The following is a 25514-nucleotide window of genomic DNA, read 5'->3' as shown; positions in this document are numbered from 1 at the left end:
ATAGTTCTTTTGATTTGCATCTCCCTGATGATTAGTGATGTGGAGCATTTTTTCATGTGTCTTTTGGCCATTTGTATTTCTTCTTTGTCAAAGTGTCTGTCCATTTCTTCTCCCCATTTTTTGATAGGATTAGATGTTTTTCTTGTAAATTTCTGTCAGTGCCTTGTATATTTTGGAGATTAGCCCCTTATCTGATGGGTATTGAGTGAATAGTTTCTCCACTCAGTGGGTGGCTCTTGTATCCTGGGCGCTATTTCCTTTGAGGTGCAAAAGCTTCTCAGCTTAATATATTCCCATCTGTTAATCTCTGCTTTCACTTGCTTGGAGAGTGCAGTTTCCTCCTTGAAGATGCCTGAAGTCTCAATGTCATGGAGTGTTTTGCCTATGTATTGTTCTATATATCTTAAGGTTTTGGGTCTGATATCGAGGTCTTTAATCCATTTGGATTTTACCTTTATACATGATGTTAGCTGGGGGTCTAAGTTCAATTTTTTGCAAGTGGCTAGCCAGTTGTGCCAACACCACTTGTTGAAGAGGCTTTCTTTGCTCCATTTAGGATTTCTTGCTCCTTTATCAAAAATTAGGTGATTGTATGTCTGGGGAACATTTTCTGAGTATTCAAGCCTATTCCACTGATCTGAGGGCCTGTCCTAATTCCAATACCATGCTGTTTAGATAACTATTGCTTTGTAGTAAAGTTTAAAGTTGGGGAAAGTAATTCCTCCCATATTCTTTTTCCTAATGATTGCTTTAGCTATTCTAGGGTGTTTATTGTTCCAAACGAATTTCAAAAGTGCCTGATCCACTTCTTTGAAGAATGTCATGGGTATCTTTAGAGGGATCATATTAAATCTGTATAATGCCTTGGGGAGTATTGCCATTTTGATGATGTTAATCCTGCCAATCCATGAGCAGGGTATGTGCTTCCATTTCCGCATGTCCTCTCTTATTTCTTGGAGCAGAGTTTTATAGTTCTCTTTGTATAGATCCTTCACATTTTTAGTCAAGTTGATTCCAAAATATTTGAGTTTGTGTGGCACTAATGTGAATGGGGTTGTTTTCTTAATGTCCATTTCTTCCTTATTACTATTGGTGTATAGAAAGGCCATTGATTTTTGTGTGTTAATTTTGTAGCCTGCCACCTTGCTATATAAGTCTATTGTTTCTAGAAGCTTTTTGGTAGAGTCTTTAGGGTTTTCTAAGTAGAGTACCATGTCATCTGCAAACAGTGAGAGCTTGACTTCTTCCTTTCCTATCTGGATTCCCTTGATATCTTTTTTCTTGCTTAATCGCTATAGCAAGTACTTCCAGTGCTATGTTGAATAGGAGTGGTGAGAGAGGACAGCCTTGTCTTGTGCCAGAATTTAGAGGGAAGGCTTTTAGTTTATCTCCATTGAGGATAATATTTGCCACTGGCTTGTGATAGATGGCCTTAACTATATTGAGAAAGGTTCCTTCCATTCCCATCTTGCTGAGAGTTTTGATCAAGAATGGGTGTTGGACCTTATCAAATGCTTTCTCTGTATCTATTGATATGATCATGTCATTTTTATTTTTCTTGTTGCTGATGTTGTGTATTATGTTGATAGATTTATGGATGTTAAACCATCCTTGCATTCCTGGGATGAAACCTACTTGATCGTAATGGATAATCTTCTTTTTTTTTTGGTTTTTGGCCACACCCTGTGAGGCTCAGGGGTTACTCCTGGCTATGCGCTCAGAAGTTGCTCCTGGCTTCTTGGGGGACCATATGGGACGCCGGGGGATCAAACCGCGGTCCGTCCTAGGCTAGCGCAGGCAAGGCAGGCACCTTACCTCCAGCACCACCGCCCGGCCCCGGATAATCTTCTTAATGAGGTATTGAATTCTATTTGCCAGGATTTTGTTGAGGATCTTTGCATCTGCATTCATCAGCGATATTGGTCTGTAATTTTCTTTTTTGGTAGCATCTCTGTCTGGTTTAGGTATCAAGGTGATATTGGCTTCATAAAAGCTATTTGGAAGTGTTTCCATTTGTTCAATTTCATGAAAGAGTCTTGCCAGGATTGGTAGTAGTTCCTCTTGGAAAGTTTGAAAGAATTCATTAGTGAATCCATCTGAGCCTGGGCTTTTGTTTTGGGGCAGACATTTGATTACCATTTTAATTTCATCAATAGTGATGGGGGTGTTTAGATATGCTACATCCTCTTCCTTCAACCGTGGAAGATTATAAGAGTCCAAGAATTTAACCATTTCTTCCAGGTTCTCATTTTTAGTGGCGTAGAGTTTCTCAAAGTAGTTTCTGATTACCCTTTGAATCTCTGCCATATCAGTAGTGATCTCTCCTTTTTCATTCCTAATACGAGTTATCAAGTTTCTCTCTCTCTTTCTTTGTTAGTTTTGCCAGTGGTCTATCAATCTTGTTTATTTTTTCAAAGAACCAACTTCTGCTTTCATTGATCTTTCGGATTGTTTTTTGGGTTTCCACTTCGTGGATTTCTGCTCTCAGCTTTGTTATTTCCTTCTGTCTCCCTATTTTTGGGTCCTTTTGTTGAGCACTTTCTAATTCTATTAGCTGTGTCATTAAGCTACTCAGGTAAGCCCCTTCTTCCTGATGTGTGCTTGCAAAGCTATAAATTTTCCTCTCAGTACTGCTTTTGCTGTGTCCCATAAGTTCTGATAGTATGTGTCTTTATTATCATTTGTTTTCAGGAACCTTTTGATTTCCTCCTTGATTTCATCTCAGGCCCACTGGTTATTGAGTATGAGGCTGTTTAACTTCCAGGTGTTAAAGTTTTTCTTCTGTGACCATTTGGAATTCATAAATAATTTCAGAGCCTTGTGGTCAGCAAAGGTAGCCTGCAAAATTTTTATCTTCTTGATATTATGGAGGTATGTTTTATGTGCCAGCATGTAGTCTATCCTGAATAATGTCCCATGTACATTGGAGAAGAATATGTATCCAGGTTTCTGGGGATGGAGTGTCCTATATATATCCACTAGGCCTCTTTCTTCTGTTTCTCTCCTCAGGTCTAGTATATTCTAGTTGGGTTTCAGTCTGGTTGACCTATCCAGTGTTGACAAAGCCATGTTGAGGTCCCCCACAATTATTGTGTTGTTATTGATATTATTTTTCAGATTTGTCAACAATTGTATTAAATATTTTGCTGGCCCCTCATTCGGTGCATATATGTTTAGGAGAGTTATTTCTTCCTGCTCTACATCCCCCTTGATTAATATAAAATGTCCATCTTTGTCCCTTACAACCTTCCTGAGTATAAAGTTTGCATTATCTGATATTAGTATGAACACTCCAGCTTTTTTATGGGTGTTGTTCACTTAGATAATTTTTCTCCAGCCTTTTATTTTGAGTCTATGTTTGTTCTGACTATTCAGGTGCGTTTCTTGTAGGCAGCAGAAGGTTGGATTGAGTTTTTTGATCCATTTAGCCACTCTGTGTCTCTTAACTGGTGCATTTAGTCCATTGTCGTTGAGAGAAAGAATTGTCCTGGGATTTAATGCCATCTTTATATCGAAATTTGGTGTGTCTTTTGGTGATCTTGTCTTAAATTAGGTCTTTCAGTTTTTCTCTTAAGACTGGTTTTGAGGGGCCGGGAAGGTGGCGCTAGAGGTAAGGTGTCTCCCTTACAAGCGCTAGCCAAGGAACGGACCGCGGTTCCATCCCCCGGCGTCCCATATGGTCCCCCCAAGCCAGGGGCGATTTCTGACCACATAGCCAGGAGTAATCCCTGAGCGTCAAACAGGTGTGGCCCAAAACTAAAAAAAAAAAAGACTGGTTTTGAGTCTGTAAAGTTTCTGAGCTGTTTTTTGTCTGTGAAATCATGTATTCTTCCATCAAACCGGAAAGTGAGTTTTGCTGGGTACAGTATTCTAGGTGAAGCATTCATTTCATTCAGTCTTGTCAAAATATCCCACCACTGCTTTCTGGCCTTGAGTGTTTCTGGTGACAGGTCTGCTGTAAATCTCAAGGATGCTCCCTTGAATGTAATTTCCCTTTTTGATCTTGCTGTTTTCATAATTCTGTCTCTATCTGTGGGATTCGTCATTGTGACTAGGATGTGTCTTGGAGTATTTTTTCTGGGGTCTCTTTTGGTTGATACTCTTTGAGCATGCAGGATTTGATCACATATATTCTTTAGCTCTGGAAGTTTCTCTTTAATGATGTTCTTGACCATTGATTCTTCCTGGAAATTTTTATCCTGGGCCTTTGGGACTCCAATGATTCTTAAGTTGTTTCTGTTGAGCTTATCATAGACTTCTATTTTCATCTGTTCTTATTCTTTGACTAATTTTTCCATTGTCTGTTCATTTGCTTTAAGTTTTTTTTTCCAATCTCTTCCATTGTATGGAATTGTTATTTATCTCATCTTCCACAGCACCAAGTCTATTCTCAGTTTCTGATACCCTGTCCCAGAGCTTATCCATTTTGTCATTCACTTCATTTACTGAGTTTTTCAGGCCTGTTAGTTGACATGTTATTTCAGTTTGGAGTTTTGTGATTTCTGTCTTCATATTTTCTTGGTTCTAATTAGTGTTCTGTTCAACTCGATCCATGGTTTCTTTGAGTTCTTTGAGCATCTTCCATATTGCTTGTCTAAAGTCTTTATCTGAGAGGTTGATTAGTTGGTTGGTCATTATCTGGTCATCAGAATTGTCATCTTCATTCTCTATGTCTGATGCTGGCCTGCATTGTTTCCCCATTGTCACACTTGTATTGTGGGTTTTTCTACGTGTTGTGGTGGTATTCATTGGCTAATTGATGTAGGCAGCCACACTCCTCTGGCTCTGCCCTTTCTGGATGGGTCGACTTGCCTCCAAGGGAGGGGAGTCCTCCATAGATGAAGCCTCACACAGGATCAAATCTTAGGCCCGAGCATGCAGCAGAGAAAACAGTCTGGAGAGAAATGCTGGGCTTCAGTGATCCAGCACAGTTCTTAGTGTGATTTTTTTCTTCTTGTTGCGATGGTGTTCTTTCCTTCTCCGCCGTGTCTGCTGGAGCCTCTTTTAGGCCCACTCCCAAGAGTTTCACGCGACAGGACAGGTGGCAGATACACACAGGCAGCACTCACAATTTTTCACAGTCGGGCCCCACTGGGCAGGCGTAGTTTCGTGGATTTTCCCAGCCTGACGTCACAAACAGGGGACCTGGCTTCTTCAAAGTACTGCTTATAGCTGGTCTTCCCATTATGGAGCAGTTTCTTGGCGTTCCCGCCCTATAATGGGCCTCTGGGAGAGCGAGTTTTCTGGAGTCTCTTTTCGGCCCACTCCCAAGAGGTTCACGGACAGGACAGTAGACAGACAAACACAGGCAGCACTCACAATTTTTCACAGTCGGGCCCCACTGGACAGGCGTAGTTTCGTAGATTTTCCCCCATTTAATCAAGTTATATATAAAATCTTTGTTCCTACATCTTCTCAAATGTTTTTTTCTTATATTTGCCCTTTTCCTTTTCTATTTGGAGAGATTTATGCTTTGCGTTCAATGATCTTTTAGTGGTCTTTGTTCAGTTTTAGTCTAGTGATAACCACCTTATTGGGGTGAATGCCGACACGGACAGTTGTGCCATTTGCTTTCTCCCACTAAACTTGTTCAATGTATATGATGTATTTCCTCCTATAAACCTGAATTATTTTGCCAGTTTGCTGACCTTTGCAGTGGCCTCCTTTCACAACCTGAACTTCATTGTCCTCCCAAATGGGCATGGATCACACATTGTACTTCAATCTCAGCTTCTTGGAAAAAGGTGAAGACATAGTCTTCCTGCAAATGTGGGAAGGTGCATTGGAAGGGCATTTATAGTTCTTGCTCCTATCAGAAGTAACAAAAAAATTGAATTTAATGTTAGCTGGTGCTACTTCAGCAATGGCCGCAGAAGGAAAGAGCTCAAGACCAGAAAACCTGAGAACACACCTACTTGTTCTAAACCATTCAAGTCACTTTATCTGTACCTTGTGTAGCAATGCAATACATATCCATTCATTGAGACAATTACTGAGAAAGATTTGCTAATGGACACTGAGACATCACACTTTATTGTTGTAGCCTGCTTTATGGTTCCTCATAAATGGTGTTTCTTTTCCACATTCAAACTTCTGCCATCAAACTCCTCCCAATGCAATTCAGGCAAATTTTACATGGACTCAAACAACATGTCGACAGTGCTCCCTAGTGGCCAAGTGAAGGACAGCATTGCTGTGACTGCGTGAAGTGGGGTGGTATAGGAATTTTTGCTTTCCTAACTCTCACTCAATCTCATTTAATTCATAATTCTATCCTAGCTACTTTTCTTCAAACAATCTAAAACAGGAAATATTATCTCTTGTAACCTACTCATACCAATGACGTGACACCAATGAATCAGAATATGTGTTTCCTTCAGTTAAATCCAATCTGGTTGCTTTTGACTTGTTCAAGGAAGGTTACACACTCACCCTGAGGATCCACTTCCTTTGCCAGCTTCAGGGCATCCGAGTTTGCCAGGTCAGTGTTGGCAGGTGTGACAGCCAGGATGAGGCAGTTTTCCTTGGAGATGAACTGCATGATCATGTCTCGGATCTGGTACTCGATGTCAGGGGGTTGGTCTCCCACAGGCACCTTGGTGATCCCAGGTAGGTCGATGAGGGTTAGATTCAATACTGTGTGGAGAGGAGACAGGGATCTTGTATGGTTGTCCCCATGACAAGAGACACTACAATGCAAAATTCCCTGTCCCTCCAGCAGAGACCCCACCAATTTGGCACACTGGACTGTGAGTGAGTGTGACCCACACATGGGAAGTATAGAGCTGCCTGTTTTCATGACATAACTGTGTGATCACAGGACATGTGCAGCTGAAGTGTTTTCTCAGAGCTGCTGATCCATCCCAAGGTGAATAAAATGGTGTCGCTGCCCAGGAAGTACACACATACAGGCTGTCTACCCATTCTATACACGGCCTACAGTGCTGAAGCACTGCTCAGGGCACCATCTCTCCTTACCATTCCTCCAAACTTCACTGTTGTTGAAAGAGGACCCATCACATGGCACATGGAGAACTGCTCCCTCAGGGTGGTGCCAGGAAGCCACACTGGCCAAGGTCAAGTTCATGGGGCAACAAGTTGATGAGCAGGAAATAGCTACTGATGGACTGGCGACTCTTGTCTTCAACTGACTATCACCTCTGAGCTCCACTGGTGTAAGTGCCAGGCCACTTAAGAAAGACTTAAGTGTACAGGCTCCAGTCATTCAAAAGCAAAAGAGCTGGGAGGGGTTCAGTAATGAAACTTTACCCCATACATGTCTGGTGTGTTGTCAGGCTACGTTATGCCCCACACCAGAAATGATCACATCAACATGGCTTTCAGCTAACAGGTGGGGTGAAAAACATCATAACTCATTTTTGGGGATGGATGTGGGGAAATCACGAGTGTTTAGGGTGGGCAAGGATGCCATGAACAAGAGGGAAATGTGACCACAGCACCATGTGCCTCTAAGACTCAGAACAGGTGGTGGGAATTAATCTGGGCAGTGTTGACAATGCTCTCTTCATTGAAACTCTGAGTACCCATAAACAACATAAGGGCACATTATGGAATAATCTAGAAACCATTGCTGCTAGCCTCTGGGCATTCACCCTTGATGCAGTACTGACCCCACTCTAGACAACCAATCAGTTCCTTCAGGAAAACAAACCCACTTCACTGTCACTTGCCTGTGTGTTAAGAGAACAAGGTATGGGGGCCATGAGGTGGACTTGGGTACTTCTACTTACCGTGTGGAGAGTAGACTCGTAAATTGATAGGGATGGAAGAGATGCCCTTGTTCATCCCAGTGACTCGATCTGTCTCAGCTTCGATTTCATGGCGAACTTCATTAAAATCTGTAAATTTCTTCCCCTTGCAGTGTAGGAATTCTGCATATTCTATAAGAAACAAATAGATACCACCTAAGATTCATTTATTTTAACCAAATTTATTCATTTAACCAAATTTAATACATAGCAGAAAAACAAACATTCACTGTTATCTTTGGTCATCCAAATGAGAGAAGTCATCCAGCAGATAGTAAGCAGTACCCTGGACTACTTTAGAAATTCTCAAAAAAAAAAAAAAAAGGGGGCCCAGAGAGATAGCACAGCGGCATTTGCCTTGCAAGCAGCCAATCCAGGACTAAAGGTGGTTGGTTCGAATCTCGGTGTCCCATATGGTCCCCCGTACCTGCCAGGAGCTATTTCTGAGCAGACAGCCAGGAGTAACCCCTGAGCACCGCCAGGTGTGGCCCAAAAACCAAAAACCAAAAAAAAAAAAAAAAAAAAGAAATTCTCAACAGCATACAAATATGAAGAATATTAAATCTGTTCATTTTTTGTTTGTTTGTTTTGGGTCACACCCAGCAGCACTCAGGGGTTACTACTACTAGGCATGGGGGATCATGTGGGATGCCAGGATTCAAACCACTGTCCATCCTGGATTGGCTGCTTGCAAGGCAAATGCCCTACCACTGTGCTACTCTTCAGCCCCAAGTCTGTTCATTTTTAGAGAAGGAATAGAAATAATCCTTAAGGGGCAGGAGTGGTGACACAAGTGGTAGGGCCCTTGCTTTACGTACACTAACCTAGGACGGACCATGGTTTGATCCCCAAAGTCCCATATGATCTCCCAAGCCAGGAGCAATTTCTGAGCACATAACCAGGAGTAACCCCTGAGCATCATTGGGTGTGCCCCCCCAAAAAAAGTCTTTAAATTGTCTAGTCTATTAAGTAATTTAGTTATTTTTTGAAAGTTGCTCCTTTTTTTGTATTTGGTTTTGGTTTTGGTTTTGGTTTTAGTTTTTGGGTCACACCCGGCAGCACTCAGGGGTTACTCCTGGCTCTATGCTCAGAAATTGATCCTGGCAGGCTTGAGAGACCATATGTGATGCCGGGATTCGAACCACTGTCCTTCTGCATGCAAGTCAAATGCCCTGCTTCCATGCTATCTCTCCGGCTCAAGAGTTACTCCTAAAAAATACTCCCAACCAGATGATCATGCTTGGCCAGAGGTCATGAGATCCTAGATTTCTAACCTGGTCCCTGTGCATGCTTGAAATCTGAGCCATTTCCTATGTCCCCTAGTAAGCACTTCAAAAATAATTTTGACCCTCCAAATGATAAAACAACTCACACCTGACTTTTTTTTTTTTTTTTTTTGGTTTTTGGGTCACACTCGGCAGTGCTCAGGGGTTATTCCTGGCTCCAGGCTCAGAAATTGCTCCTGGCAGGCACGGGGGACCATATGGGACACCGGGATTCGAACCGATGACCTCCTGCATGAAAGGCAAATGCCTTACTTCCATGCTATCTCTCCGGCCCCCACACCTGACTTTTAAGAAGGACACATCAGGGCACACACCAAGACTATATTGAGCTCATAGCCTCTCTCCTTTCAGCATGACCACAGTGGTACAATGCTGTTCCAAAAACATGCTTCCAATGGCAGAAAGATTTAGAAACAAAGCTCACTTAACTCTTTAACAAGAAATAATAAATGGAATCTTTCATCTTTAAAACATACTATGTTGTGACTGGAGAGATAAACAGTACAGCAGGTAGGGTGCTTGCCTTACACATGGCCTACCTGGGTTCGATCTCCAACATCCCATATATTTCTCTGAGCACCACCAGAAGTAATTCCTGAGTGCAGAGCCAGAAGTAACCCCTGAGCATCACCAACTGTGGCCTTTCCCCATTCCCCCAAAAATAACCATATTATTTTAAGTGCCATAATTTAAATTTGTGCAATTTAAAAGATATGTTCTGGGGACTGGAATGATAATGCAATAGGTAAAGCATTTTCCTTACATATGGCCTACTCAAGTTGAATCCTGGGCACCCCATATAGTCCCTTAAGCCCACCAGGAGTAATTCCTGAGTGTAGAATCAGAACAAACCCAAACACTGTCTTCTCAATTCCATTGCGCATCAGTAATTGAATGACGCACTTGTGGTCTTCTGTATGGCCACCAGAGGACGCCCGCGTGCTATCTCTGCAGGGAGCCAGTCCTCCTGGCAGGTTAAAATCTTAAACCCCTGAACACATATTTTAGCTTAGACTCCTTGAAACACTTTGTTCTTTGTAATGAAAGGTCGTACAGAACCTTCTCTGATCTGTGTTCTTTGAAGCACGAACTCAGAGAGACAGATTCAGAATTGTCTATGGACATCTCTCCCTCCCTCACCCTTCTGCCAGCATGTCCAGCAGTTTCAGAATCTGGAGATACACAAAGCCCAGGGAAGAAAGAGATGAGTCTCCAGCTATGTGAAGATTAAATTTCAGAGAGATGAAACAATAAACAATGTGTTCAGGACAGATAAGCACTACAGAGAAAAGCAAGCAGGGATATTGAACGCTGGGTGCATTATCATGTGCTATGAAGATGATTTTTCTGATTGGATCAAGTGACATCTGAGCAAAGGCCCAGGGAGCAACAGACAACTAGCATCTTCAAAAAACAATTCACAGGAAAGGAGAAAGCTAGGGGATAGGACTGGGTTGAGGAGCCCAAGACAACCTCCCCGCTAACACCACAAACTTGGATGTCTCTTCTTGCCATGAGGGGTCTTGGGTTAGGGCAGTGGTCGGCAACCTTTTTTTTCAACTGAGCCAAATCTCGCCAAAACCACGATTGAAATTTATTTTGAGAGTCACACAGGGCGAGCACTGACAGAGGCTAGGAGCAGAGTCCTGACTCCTGGAGCGGCCGCCCAGCACACAGAAAAGCCAAATTAAAAGTGTAAAGAGCCACATGTGGCTCGTGAGCCGCAGGTTGCCAACCACTGATGTTAAATCAAGAACAGGGACTTCTGAGATTGACATCAGAGGTGAGGAAATAGAAGAGGTCATGGGGTTAATGGCAGCAAGAGAGGATGGAGAAGAGGGTCAGGAATGGGAAAAAAATCTAGAGCCATTGTGAGGTGATGGAGTGATAGTATTATGGGTAAGGTATTTTGCCTTATACATAGCTGGCCAGGTCCAACCTGCAACACTCTGATCCCTTGAGCCTACTAGGAGTAATCCCTGAGTGCAGAGCCAGAAATGAACTCTGAGTACTGCTGGGTGTGGCCCAAAAACAAAAATGTAAAAATCACCCCTAAGTTTTGGGCCAGAAAGATAGATGGTGGGGTATGGTAGAAAGGTGTTAGGAGATGTTTCAAGGATTTCCAGCATGAATACTTATCAGATCTACCATAGGACCAGGCATGTGTCTTAAGTGACAAAGCATAAACCTACCAAGTGCAAAGTCTTGAGTTCAATCCCTGGCTGTGGGTGCCTGCTTCCCCTCAGCACCCACAGTGTGACCTCTATTTTTTCTTAAATTTATTAGAGCTGAAACAATAGCAGGAAGGACATTTCCCTTGCATGCAGCCCAGTTTCAAATCCTGGCATCCTAGATGGTCTCCTGAACCCACCAGGAGTGATTCCTGAGCACCACCAGGTGTGGCCAAAACCAAACCAAACCAAACAAAAAACTGATCAGTGCTATAATTCAACATTTCCATTCCTATCTATCAAAAGAACACAAACACATTTATTTGAAAAGCTGTGTAATGTGTACACCTGAGGTTACTGCAATGCATTACCGACAACAGTCAAGATGTGGAACCCACAACTAATGGGAAATCAAATCCCATCTCAGTCCCTCAGTGCAGTGTTCCAAGTCTCACTATGACTTGCATTTTAGTTTCTAGAATCTCTCTCAGCACCTTCTATCCAGGCTTCATGCATATTTTGGAATCTGAATTAAATAACAATAAAAGGAGCAGGTTATTTACATCATGGCATACTATTTATTTGTAAGAAAAGATGACATATATGGAACTAGAAGGGGTTCCAAGCAAAATAAATCAGGAGTAGAAAGAGAAAGACAAATACAGGTGATTTCATTCTTATGTGGACAAAAAGAAACAAAGAGATGTGTAGCAAGTCAGCCCCTGAAGAGGTTGACTGATGGTGGGATGGAGGATGAGGCCTTTTTCTTCCAGCTCGGAGCACGCGTCTGCCACCTTGTCTAGCCCACAATTCTGAGGTGAAACGGCGGGTAAACAGCTCGCAGACAGTCAGGCTCGTGGAAATATTCGCTTTATTCAGTGGACAAAACTGAAGTCTCAGTTTCAGTTCCAGCCAAAAAGCCCTGGCCTTCCACAGACCCTTGTTTTTATTCCCCAGAATCAGGTACCACCCAATGGTGGGATCAGATACCAACCAATGGTGGAAGCAGAATCAGGTACTACCCTAGGGTGGGGGCAGAATGCCAGGTCACACCCTAGGGTAGGGCACAATCACCAATCAGTTTAGGGTGAGTAACATAGTAATCCCCTAAAATATTTACATACACAATAGAGATGGAATAGAAAATGGACAGTGAAAAAGTTGGAGAGTCAGAACTCAGGTTTCAGACTACTAAGGAAGGGGAGTCCTGGGACCTAGAGGATCGTGATGGAGGGAGACTGGAATTTAGGTAGTGGGTATGGTATGGTCTATCTATTAAAAAGGGTGAAACTTTACTATCTCCTAGGTTGGAGAGACAGTCTGGAAAGTAAGGCATTTGTCTCATACATGGCTGACCCAATTGGATCCACACCATCACATATGGTTCCCTGAGCACTACTTAGCACAGAAAAAGCCCCTGAGAACCCGGATGCAGCCCAAACCATCCCCTAAATATAAAAAAAATAATGTAAAGCAATATTATTTCCATTTTTGTCTTGGGGCCACACCTGACTATACAGGGCTACAGGGCTTACTCTGGACTCTGTTATCACCATGTATGGTACAAGGAATTGAGCCTTAGTCATTATGGTCTCTTTCCTCAAGTCCTGAAGGGCCCTTCACATTTTTAAAGAGGAAAAAAAAATAATTGTAAAGGTTAAAGGACGATCTCAAAATAGTATGTATTTTAAAAGACGAAAGGAGGAGAGGCTGGGATGGGGTTTGGCACATGTTGAGGTGTGACCCCCAATAGACAGACAGACCCGTGAGGTGGCTGGCTGGCTGCCCTTTGCAGCCAAAGCAGGGAGGAAAGGTTTGCTCTGAGAAATTCCAGAAAGTGTCAGTCTTGAGGAAAGAAGCCAGATTTTCCCGGTTAGTCTTTGGGGCTGAGGCTTCCCCAAGGGAGTCACAGAGAAGTGATATTTTTCTGGGAATCCATTCAAGATGCTCACTCATGGAGCATCAGTTGGGAGGATGGGTGCCAGGTTTTCCAACCTTTCAGTATCAGGCAATGCAGGGGACCCCAAATCAGGCAAACAGGGCTTTCCTAGTAGAAGGAGATGCACATTTTCCCTCCCGTCAAATGGGGTTAATCCCATCTCATTCCTGTGTGAAAGGAGAACTGAGAGGTTTTGAAACTAGGCAACTAGGGGTTGACAAGAACTATAACATTGAGGGTTGGGGGGACTGGCTAGACTCAAGACTGAGAGGAAAGGGAGTGGACACTGGCTGGTATGGTCCTTTTAGGAAGGTCTGCATGTGATAAGGAAGGGAGACGGCAGCTGAACAAGGTATAGGAGCAGAGAGGGTTGGAGGACGTGCCAACAAGGGGTGGAACTAAAATTGTGGATTTTTGGAGGTAAGAAGGTGGAGGTGGGAGATAAGGAAGGAGTGGAGAGACAGGAAGGAAAAGCAACAGGAGAGTAGGAGGAGCAATGGCAGTTTGCCAGTTTTGGCTCAGGCATCTAATGCCATGTCAGGACTTGAGGACCAGGAGATGGGTAGGAGATATGGTTCAATGGGCTGGAACAATGCTTTCTGTGCAGGTTTGACCCTGGCACCACACAGTCCCCAGAGCACCACAGGAGAGATGCCCATACACTGAGCTGGAATAGCACTGAGCAGATAGGCATGGCCCAGAAACCAAAACAGAAATGAAAAAATAAATGACTTGGGGGATGGTTCTTTAGGACCACCCCAGCATCTCTGAAGGTGCTCAATGACCAAGAGAATCTTCTAGAAAAAGGCTGCATTTCCAATGATGCAAGCCAATGGAGTTCATCCTCAGAAATCCTTTCATGTTCCCTGTACCTCAATTCCCTTCATTGCAAATCCTTGGTCATCCATTCAGCCAAGGGGTGCCTCTCTTTCAGACCACTCCAAGCCACAGCCTGGGAGCCAGCTAAATGGTTTGTGATTAGATTTCTCTGCCATCAGCTCAGAATCAGAGATGGAGGGGATGTGAGGAATGGCCCTGAGCTCTCTCCAACCCCACACCAGCTTGCCAAGATCTATTGTGCTTTGGCATTGCCTGTCTGGCTGGGATCCATGATTGGTTTTCCGTTTCTCAGAAGACTCCTGTGTGTTTGGGGTTTTTTCTTTTTTTAAGGTTTCCTGTTTGCACAGTGTTAAAATTAGCCTGCTTTGGAAGCAAAGGTTAAGATAACGTGTGTGGGGCCAGAGCAATAGCACAGTGGTAAGCCTTTTGCCTTGCTCGCAGCCAACACAGGATGAACCCTGGTTTAAATCCCACATGCCATGTGGTCTCTGGAGCCTGTCAAGAGTGACTTTTGAGAGTAGAGCCAGGAGTAACCCCTGAGTGCCATGGGGTGTGACCCAAAAACAAACAAACAAAAAAAATATAACTTGCGTATGTCAAAGAATGATTTGAGGGGGGTAAGCAGTAAAATTCAAAGCCTTTTCTTATTTTATTTTATTATTTTTATTTGTAGCAAGGAAAAAATTACTTTATTTTATTTTATTTTCATTTCTCTATCAACATTTCTGTTCTGCCTTGCCTCCCAGTAGCCAAACACCAGCGGTGTCAAGTGAGAAACAGTCAAATCAAGTGGGTGAAGAGATGGGTTTACCCCTGGGTAGTCTTCCAAACTTCTGTAAACAGCATGGCCTGACTGTAAGAATTTATGTTTCTAGGGCCAGAGAGATAGCACAGAGGTTTGCCTTGCAAGCAGCTGACCCAGGACCAAAGTTGGTTTGAATTCCAGCATCTCATATGGTTCCCCATGCCTGCCAGGAGTGATTTCTGAGCACAGACCCCGGAGTAACACCTGAGTGCTGCTGGTGTAAAGGAAAAGTTTCCCCTGGGTTTGCTAACTGCCCTGATCACCTACCCCCCTTCACAATTCTGGGAACTTAAGTTTCCCCTGAGTTTCCTGACTGCCCTGATCACTCACCTCCCTTCACAATTGTGGGAACTTGTAGACCTAGTTACAGTTCAACTTTCTTTCTGTTCCTACATGATTTTAACCTGGTCATGTTAACCCTGTAAGCTTGCACCTGCACCTTGCAAAAATGTGATTGAGCAAATGCCAAATGTCATGTACTTCCTAAAGCAAATCAATCTACTGGACCTTTCTATTGTTTGAAATACTATATACAGCTTGTAAGCTCATGGCTCAGGGCTGGCAGTTTCTAGCTTATGCTGGATTCTAAACAGCCCCTGCATATGCTTGTAAAGAAAATAAACCCCCTGTTTTTGCATGAGACTGTGGTCTTGGTGTCTTTGAACGGCGCATCATTCTCCTAGACTTAACATTGGAGGCCCCAGCGAGATATTCACGCCTGTTCAGGGACATCAACGCTTCACCTCGGGGTTTTGAGAACACCGGCGCCTAGGAGGTAAAATGTGCACTTGGTGTGGGCAGTGTGACTGCCGTACGAGCCCGTGAGGGTTCTCGGTGGCGGCTGACAGACGTGTCTAGAGGGCCGCAGGTCACAGATCTGAGGGACGCCTCAGTGAGGTTTGGGGATCCCGAGGACGCTCGGGAGCCCTTCTGTATGTATGACCCTTAGTGGGGTATACATTGGTAAACTGCCCAAGTATCGGGACCTAGGTCAGATTCTGTTTGTCTGTCTACTGTTTTGTGTGAGTTGTTTCTCCTTGTCTTTTGTGACTTGTTTTATTAAGGAGCCCTAGGGAGAAGTGGCCAGAGGGGCCCTTCTCATCGGGGAGGAGGTTGGGCGAGACCTCCTCAGCAGGGAACAGAAATCTTGGCTCCAAACGTAGGAGACTCCACGGAGCTCCAAGGATCAGTGCAAGTCCCGGCCGGGCTTTCCAAAGTGGGCGTGAGCCCTTCGCAGATCCTTCAGGTTGGTTTGATTTCATTTTTATCTCATTTTTACTTTTGGTTTTATTTTTTGGCTTTCCACTTCTCTGGTTCATTTTCTCCTATCTCTCTCTTCAAAACTGGAAGTTACTCAGTGAGGGAAAAATCCCTCCCAGTCCTGGAGAGGTGTGGAGTTCATTGGGCATGGCCCGGAGAGCAAAAGAAATTTGTAAATTTTAAAGTGAGAGTGAAGACCGGTCAGTGTGAGTGGTGAAGTGCTTGGCAGAATGTGTGGGAAATCTGTGTGATAATTGATTTCTTGATTGTTATTATCTATTGCCTTTTCTCAGTCAACCACGGAGCAGGCTCAAACTGCTCAGTCCAAGGTCTCTTTCTGGCGAACTTCCCAGAAGGGCAAAAATTGGTGTTAAGTGGCAATTTCTATACTTCCTTGTTATTTTCTGTTTCGTTGTGTTTTTGTATTTCAAGGCAGGCTCTGTTAGGGACAGGGCAAGGTGGTGGTCGCAAACTCTGCCTCTTTGCTGGCCAGCAGGACTTAAATTTGTCCTGGAGGGGCTGGACTTTGTGACTAAACACCTCAGCCAAAAGGTAAAAATCAGAAAAATCTTGAGAGCTGCCGTCTTGTTGCTTCTGGCTGGGAAGCTAAGAAATTAGTCAGTTTAAAAAATTCTTTACTGGAGCTTATCCAAGAAAGGGAGACTTACCAAACTCCCTCCCCTCCCTGGTTTACATATCGAAGAAGAAATTGAGAGTGGCTGGGAGTTCAGAAGAAAAAAAAAATTGGGTCTTTTAAAATCTCTTTGAGAAATTCCTCTAACTTAAAAGTTTCTTAGAATGAATAATTTGGTGGGAAATGTTGCAAATTATTGTAATTAACTTTTCTGATGAAACTGAGTTCTAATACTGACTGGAAAATGCCACCTGCCATAAGGAATTTCACCCACTCTAAGAAATTATCATCAGTTCAGAGACAGGTTCCAACAGCATTGTAATGTGGGAATAATACAAATTTTTGTATTTCTATTTCTGTTAAAATAATATTAATTTTAAGAGGTCAAAACTGTGTAAAAAATGTTGTGGTTAGCATTTTGATAATACTGTTAATCTTGTGAACGCTTAATATTGTTGAAATAACTAAATCTAGATAACAATATGAAATGTAATGTAGTTTTAAGGTCTTAATGTAAAAATGCCTAGATTGTCTTTACTAAGTGTAATAAAAAAAAAAACTTGGTCCTGTCAGATAAAGTAATTCTAGCAATTTGTTTTCTAATTAAGAAAAATAAAAGAAATAAAAGTTTTAGGTATTTGTATAAAGTGCAGACCTTTTAAAATTAAAGTAAAATTAGTCATATTTAATATCTCTAAGGTTTTTATAACTTAAGTTATATTGTAGTGCTTGAATGGTTACAATACCTGCTGAAGTTGCATCTTGTAAAGCCTAAGTAACTTGGTAACTGGAATTTAAAATATAATATGTTCTGAACACTGTCATAAATTTGGCATTTTCATCAATAAACAGGGTAAATTTGTAGTAAACTCATTTGAACCTATAATTAGTTATAAGGCAGTAAGAAATTGTAAAATAAATTTTTAGAAACTGCAAAATGCTATGTTTGAAATAGTTAAAGAAAAAGAACCATTTTGAATAATGTACTAAGTTGTTCAGAAAAGTAAAGTAATTAAAATTAAGTAAAAAGATCAAACTTTAAGAAAGAAAATTTATGTTTTGCTTTGGTCTAAGAATTTTGTCAAATCTGGCATATAGGAATTTTAACATGAAATACATAAAATATATCAAATATTATTTATGTAGGAGAAGATGTGGTTATGCAAAATGAAAAGATATAAATTTAATACTGAAAAAAAAAATAAAACTCTGAAAAAGAGTAGCCAGTTGGTAAAACTAAAGGAAATTTGTAAAGTGAATTTAGAAAGAAAAAATTTAAAAATGTGTAAAAGAAACTAAGAAGGTGTACTAAGAAAGAAACTATCAGATTAAGTCAGATTATTATTGTTATTATTATTATTATTAAAATGCCTCTAACTCAGGAATTAGCCAATTTTTTGTGCAAAAAAATTTTGAATGTTTTAAACCATGTTATAGTATTCATATGTTGTTGGGTAAAAATAAAATAATAATAAGGTATTATAAACATCTAAAAAATATATATAAAGGTTTTAAAAAGAAATAATCAAGAATTTAAAATATTGAGGTTCAGTTTAAAGGTTTAAAAAATAGTGATTGTTAATTGTAAAATTTTTTTTAAAAGTCTAAAGTCTGCCAAAAAATTTTGTAAAATATAAATTGCTGGTGTCTAATATGTTTTCTGCCTTAAGCTGAGTCCAGAAGAATAAGCAAACTTCTACTCTCTGTATGTAAATTTATTTGTTGCCAAGAATATTAATATGTGTATCACAAGAAGCTTTGTGAATATAGTCATGGTTTAAAGAATTAATAATAATATAAAAAATCCTATTGTAAAAGCCTCCAGACAATAATCAGGTTTAAAATTTTCTGTGCAAAATTAAGTAACATTTGCTTTTTCTCTCTTCCTAGCACCTTTTAATATCATTTTTATGTCATGGCATCAGTTTGCTTTGCATGAAATACAAACAGGTAAATTTCCTCTCTGCATGAGGAGTAATCCCCGTGCAAACAGAAAATCTTAAAATTAGTAAGGGGACCCCAAAGCCCTCTTTTGGGGAAATAATCAGGCTTGAGGTGGTGTGACGAGCAGGCACCTTTAGGCATCTGGCTAACAAAAACAGGAAGACATCAAGATGAATGGCCTGAAAAAGGAAATGAGAAATTTCCTAAAAGTTTCTGAACCTGCACTAACTGGCCACGGCCACTCTCACCTTCCACCCTCAGTCTCAAGAAAAAAAGAACTTGAGGTCAGAGTCTCTTCCAAGCCTGAAGAGGAGTGGAACAGGCTACCTCTAGAAAAATCCTGCAGTGGGTGAGAAGACAACAGCCATCCTCGAACCAACTCGTTCTTACATCAGCCTAGCCAAAGTAATTGTAACGTAACAAACCTGCTGTGTCCCCACCCTACCCTCAAAAATTCTCTGTGAGTATTGGAAGTGCCCCAAATGAAAATTTCTCCAGTAATATTGTGTTTATGCAAAGAAAGAAGCCAAAATTTTTTCAAATATCTGGTAAGGTGCAGGGTGAAAGTAAAGAGAAAAATAATTTTTATAATTAAAGTAAAGTAACCTATGTGTAAAAGCATTCTCATTAATTGTACAGGAACAGATCATAAATTATAAATGCAAGCATAAGTCTAACTAAAATAATTTAGAGCTGTTTGTTAATAATGCTATGATGCCTTTGATTTCTGTTGTTTAACTTGTGTTATCATTAATTGTTACACACTAGGTGTAAAAAACCTTAGATACAGAACAAGTGAGAAACCCCCCCGGGAACCTCTTCATAAGTCTTTTTCAGAAACTTCTCATAAGCCCGCAGCTCAGGTGGTCAGTGGCCTGGACAAATTATCTAGTAACCTCAAAGGACCACCCCTGCATATCCATCTAACTCAACTTCCTGGACCGGGCAAAATGAAGATCACCTACTGTACCAGATGACAGCATGGAACTGTGAAACCACTGGTCAGGCATACTGGAAGCTCCCTTCCAGTTGGGACTTAATCGAGATAACCAGATTTGTAGTGAATCACACTTTTTGAAGAGCAGCTAGGGAAGGGGGCATAAAAAGAAATGCCTTGCATTGCCCTTGAAGTTTTTAATCTGGCCTCCCATTATTGTGTGCTAATTCAGAAGCTGCCCAGAGTGCTATATTATAATTCTGATTTCTTTAAGGCAAGGTTTAGTAGCTGCTCTACCCTCGAAAACTGGTTTCCCTCACCCTGGCAGTCATCCTAGGGATGGGGTTAGCTGCTGAAATTAAAACAGGAACAACTGCTCTCTTAAGGGGGGCCAATCATATCAGTAAGCTTGAAACAGCCGTCAGGCAAGAACAAGAAAGTGGGCTATGCGTGGCCCCCAAAGACACTGGGGTCGTACAGGCATTTATGAAGAGACTTAAAAAAAGGCTAGACAAAGGGAACAAAAATCCCGGGTTCAAGACAATTGGTTTCAGTCCTGGTTCAAGCAGTCCCCCTGGCTAACAACTCTAATATCTGCCATTACAGGCCCACTTGTGCTCCTGCTGCTATTACTGACTATTGGGCCTTGCATCATTAATCGTCTAGTTATTTTCATTCAAGAACGAGTGGGGGCGGTAAAATTAATGATTATTAGGCAGCAATATGAGGCACTTAATCAAACAACCCAAGATCTCTAGGATTAGAGATCAAACAAAAGAAAAGGGGGGAATGTAAAGGAAAAGTTTCCCCTGGGTTTGCTAACTGCCCTGATCACCTACCCCCCTTCACAATTCTGGGAACTTAAGTTTCCCCTGAGTTTCCTGACTTCCCTGATCACTCACCTCCCTTCACAATTATGGGAACTTGTAGACCTAGTTACAGTTCAACTTTCTTTCTGTTCCTACATGATTTTAACCTGGTCATGTTAACCCTGTAAGCTTGCACCTGCACCTTGCAAAAATGTGATTGAGCAAATGCCAAATGTCATGTACTTCCTAAAGCAAATCAATCTACTGGACCTTTCTATTGTTTGAAATACTATATACAGCTTGTAAGCTCATGGCTCAGGGCTGGCAGTTTCTAGCTTATGCTGGATTCTAAACAGCCCCTGCATATGCTTGTAAAGAAAATAAACCCCCTGTTTTTGCATGAGACTGTGGTCTTGGTGTCTTTGAACGGCGCATCATTCTCCTAGACTTAACACCGAGTGTCCCCCCATCCCCCAAAAAAAAGAATTTATGTTTTCAGACAACCGGATTTTAATCCCTCACATCACATATGGTTCCCCGGCACCACCAGGAGTGATTCCTAAGCAGAGCCAGGCATAAGTCCTGAGCAATACCAGATATAATCTCCAAACCAAACCAAAACACAAACACACCAAATAAAAATAGAATTCATATATTTACTACATACACTTTTCTGCAAGGAAGAGCCTGCTTCAGTTTCCATTTGCCCAGGAGAGGAAGAAAGGAATAAAGAGGGGGCTTGAGCAGGGACTTCCCTGCAACCTTTAATCCAAGAGCCAGAATGTGCAGTAGATAGTGAGAGTCTTAATCTAAATGGTCATTCTTGCACTGTGTGGTGAGCACAGGGCTTCCCTGAAAACAGGGGCGAGACTTCATCCTCAGAGAAGACTCACAGATCAACTAATTTGCTGACTCTAAGGGATGATATTGAAAAGCCTGATTCCTCAGGCCAGGAGAGAGAACAGGTCAAGGTGTGGTCTAGCATGTGTTAACCCACATTCAATATCCAATACCCTGTGGGTCTCTGTGAATTCTCTGACACAGCCCTGGAGACCCCCAGGCATCACCTGCTGTGGTCTGAGTAATTCCCTGGTACCACATGGCCCAAACAATAACACATCCTTGGGCCTCAGTCTAAATCCCATTGGTTTATAAGAATCACTGAGAGAGACAACAGGACAACAAGTATCCTGACAGTGCTCAAGAGCCTCCAGGGCTGTACCCAGCAATGCTTCATCATGTACTGCTAGGGGTCAAACAAGGGTCAGCTCCACATAGGCATGTGTCATAAGTCCTATCCCAGATCCCTGCCTTGGCTTCAGTTCTCATCTATCTAAAGCTCCCATCCCTGAAAGTACCAGACAATAGGCATAAACTTCTAAAACCATAAATAAGTTAAGGGGTAAACACAGCATTTAGTTACAAGGGGGGAAAGACAACAATTTTTGTAATGTACAGAGGAGAAGCAAACATGTGTGAAAGACTCACAGCAGCTTCAGAAGTAGAATGTGATAAACCCATCAATGCTGGGCCCAAAGATCTAACATCTAAGAGAAACTACAAAAATATCTTCCATAGCAATTTCTATCAAGCTGTCATCTGGGTATGTAAAAGCTTTGATGTTCTTCTTTCCTCCAAGGACAATTATATAAAAGCCCGGAACTAGTGCCCTATCTAAGGACTTGAAATAATAAGAACCTCTCTGAATTGAAAGGCTAAAACAAGGTGGAAAATGGAAGTATTTTATTCACACATTGGCACCAAAACCAGTGCTATTCATGGTGAGAAATAGAAATTATAGGTCTTGGAGAAAGAAGACTCTTAATAAGAAATTAGGCCACATTACTGTTTCTCACACTTGATCCCTCATTTCTCCTGGCAGCAAAGAAGCCTCTGAACACACTCTTGAATGATTTGCCTTCTAGTTAACTCTCATCCAAAAAGTCAATACGTGGTGTAGCATAGTGTGTAGGGTGCTGTCATGCACATGCTGTGATTGACCCAGGTTCAGTCACTCACATCCTAGATGGTCTCCCAGCACTGCCAAGTGTAAGTCCCAAGTGCACATCTAGGCGCAACCCCTGAGCATCTTTGGATATGAATCCAAACCAAAAAAGTCACCATGTCTACCTGTCTTACCCATGGGACACATATCAACTTTCCTGGCATACCACATTCTGACTTTATAAACCTATACACTACTTTCAGCTGCTAAAGTTCAAGCAGGGTAGGATAAGTCTTACAAGGTCTCCAGGTTAGCTTCCAGGAGGGAGAAGGATTCATGAAGAAATATTTAAACAAGCACCCCTATCACTGGCTTTCCATGCTCTCACCCAAGTGGCTTAGTGTTTTCTGGGCAAGATAGACACTCCTTAGTTGGGGAACCCCATGAGAAGCTCTCAGAGGGAAGCAAGTAGAGGGAATGGCTAGATGAGACTGGCTAAAGTCCCAGGCAGAAAGGGCAGCCTGGTAAATAACATTCAAACGCAGTATTGTGTTTCTTCCTGAATGAATAAAAGCACTGATAAGTGAGAATACTTTCTCCAAGCATAAACATCCATCAGGAACAGAAAGGCAAGTTACTAACAAGAAGGCTTTCAGAATACAGTGTGAGGTGAAATTGCTTCAAACATGGACTTCTATTGTAGTCCTTCACTACTCTTTGATAAGTAGGTCGGCTCCCAAATCTTATGTTCACACAGAGAGTGGAGAGTGGGGAAAGTTCCTCTTTGTGATCACCCACACACAAGCTCTACCAAAACTGCTGTGTTTTCTGTGACAGAAGAGGGAGACTGCTGAACACAGGAAGGAGTCAGAGATGCAGTCAAGTAGGTCTTATTCTGCCAAGATGATGCTGTCAGTGGTGACAGCACCTTATAGACAAGAGCATGTGGTCAGTCACTCTGTATTAAAAACATATGAGGGAAACAGCAGATAATTCATGGCTCAAGGATTGGAGAGATGTTGTATAGGCTGCATGGGGCTTTTCAGGAACATTCTTTGGAATGTGCTCATCCTTAAAACATTGCAGTACTAACTTCTCCTGTTCTCCTTATCCATTATGAATTAGAACAGTGATTAAAAATTCAGTGGGATGGGTTTCAACTGTCAGATCTTCAACGATTTTTTACCAGTTTTAGTTTATTTCCTGCCTCAGTGTCATGCCAAGCATTTGAAAAGATGTTCCTTTCCGTTACTGAGATGGGTCAGTGCCATTGACTGTCACATGGATTGTATGATTGTTTGCTGTCAAGAAAGGTGTTGGGAGGGTTTTTAAGATCAAGAATAATTAATACAGTGCTGTGACCTTACAGGAAGATAGAATTACCTTGAGTGGCTAAGCTTGGGAGGAGGCAGTTTAGCCACAAATTTGTAACTTTAAGAGCCTAAGCAGGCCTAAAGGATGCCTCAGAACAAAGCATGAAGCCAAATGTGCCCCATTTTATTAAAGATCTATTAAGTGATTAGGAGTAGTCATTTCAAAATCCTTCATAAATCCTCTCCAATGAAGGACAGAGTAGTGGAAGTAGCTGATAGTCAAAGCAAAAAGGATAGACTGATCTTTAATAAAAGGGTTTCATGATACAGTATGAACTACAAAAGTCCATTGTTGGAAATTCTTCTTAATGATATAGTTGAATTTGTCTTAACAGACTTAAAACTTTTTCTAATGGTTAATTCTTCTATTTCTGAATTCTTTGTCTACCTATCTGTATATAACTTATATAATAACTCTTTTTTTTTTTTTTTGGTTTTTTTGGGCCACACCCGATGACGCTCAGGGGTTACTCCTGGCTATGCACTCAGAAGTTGCTCCTGGCTTGGGGGACCATATGGGACACCAGGGGATCGAACCGCGGTCCGTCCTAGGCTAGCGCAGGCAAGGCAAGCACCTTACCTCTAGCACCACCGCTCGGCCCCAATATATAATAACTCTTACTGAAAATTTGACAATATAAAAAGTACAAGTAACAGAATAATTTTTAAATTTGTCTCCTTTTTGAATGAAAATACACAATGATACAACATGTTCTTAAAGATTAAAATTTGAGGGCCCGGAGAGATAGCACAGCGCATTTGCCTTGCAAGCAGTCGATCCAGGACCAAAGGTGGTTGGTTCGAATCCCGGTGTCCCATATGGTCCCCCGTGCCTGCCAGGAGCTATTTCTGAGCAGACAGCCAGGAGCAACCCCTGAGCATCGCCGGGTGTGGCCCCCCCCCAAAAAAACACAAAAAAAAAACACAAAAAAAAGATTAAAATTTGAATATAATTGCATACTAATCTATTTCCAATAGTGTATAATAAGTAATGCTTTGATATTTTAAGCACTATAAATAAAAAGAAAAAATGATGACGTCAAAATATGTACAGTAGTAAAACCATACACTCTCCTTATGGTATGTACATAGACATACCTATACCTCCATGCTTTTCTAGAAATTCCCTTCAACTAGGCAGTGCTTCTCAAATAGTGGGGCATGCTGCCCTGGGTGGGGAGGCACGAGACTCCATAAAGGGGGCGCATTTGACCTCGGCAAACACTGTCATAACAAGCTAAGTCCCGTGTTTATGTCTCTGTATGTCTCTGGAGATGAGAGTTGCTGTGTCCTGCTTCGAAAAGCTATGCATTGCAAAACATGCTCATTGTAGCCATTAATCCAGACATCACCTCTGATTTAAAAAATCAGCTCAAATTATTTTATATAATTTTGTTTTGCAGGTTAAAGTTTTTTTTTAATAACCATACTATTTACAATTGCGCAAGGGGGGTGCAAAAATGTTTTCTTCTTCCTAGGGGGGCATGATAGAAAATAATTGAGAAGCACTGAACTAGGCACATCGTACAAGCCACTACTGTGGAGCATAATTAGAAAAAGACAGCACTGCTTCTGCCAAGGGAAGAGGAACTGTGTGTGGGTTGGGAAGGGAATTCCTTCAATAAAACAATTTCCCTTCCTAATTGGTATGTGGGTAAAACTGAGAACATACTATAATGTGTGTATGTGTTTCTACTACAGACAAGAACATAAGCTTCCTCACTCAGTGGACTCCTCAAAGGACCTATGCAGCTTAATCAACTAAAGATGTCCTCAAGGAGCTCTAGGATCCAGTCCAGAGT

The 25514-nt window shown here is 41.7% G+C and overlaps 1 protein-coding gene and 1 pseudogene across 2 annotated transcripts in view; both read right to left on the bottom strand.

Annotated features, from left to right (window-relative positions):
• Positions 1-25514, bottom strand: part of DNM3 (dynamin 3) — a 348113-nt gene that overhangs the window by 274689 nt on the left and 47910 nt on the right. For both annotated transcript variants that reach the window (XR_007497526.1, XM_049776438.1), the window contains exons 3-4: positions 7752-7901; positions 6433-6636 (exon numbers count right to left, since the gene is read on the bottom strand). Coding sequence is in view for 1 of the 2 variants with exons in the window: in XM_049776438.1 (XP_049632395.1) it covers positions 6433-6636; positions 7752-7901 (354 nt within the window). In the remaining variant the exon portion in view is untranslated. The remainder of the gene's footprint in view (positions 1-6432; positions 6637-7751; positions 7902-25514) is intronic.
• Positions 5406-6152, bottom strand: LOC126013598 (60S ribosomal protein L26-like; annotated as a pseudogene).

The sequence above is a fragment of the Suncus etruscus genome, chromosome 7, assembly GCF_024139225.1.
Source record: "Suncus etruscus isolate mSunEtr1 chromosome 7, mSunEtr1.pri.cur, whole genome shotgun sequence".
NCBI classification, from domain to species: domain Eukaryota; kingdom Metazoa; phylum Chordata; class Mammalia; order Eulipotyphla; family Soricidae; genus Suncus; species Suncus etruscus.
The sequence above is the reverse complement of the archived record's forward strand: the minus strand, read 5'-3'. Positions and strand labels throughout refer to the sequence as shown.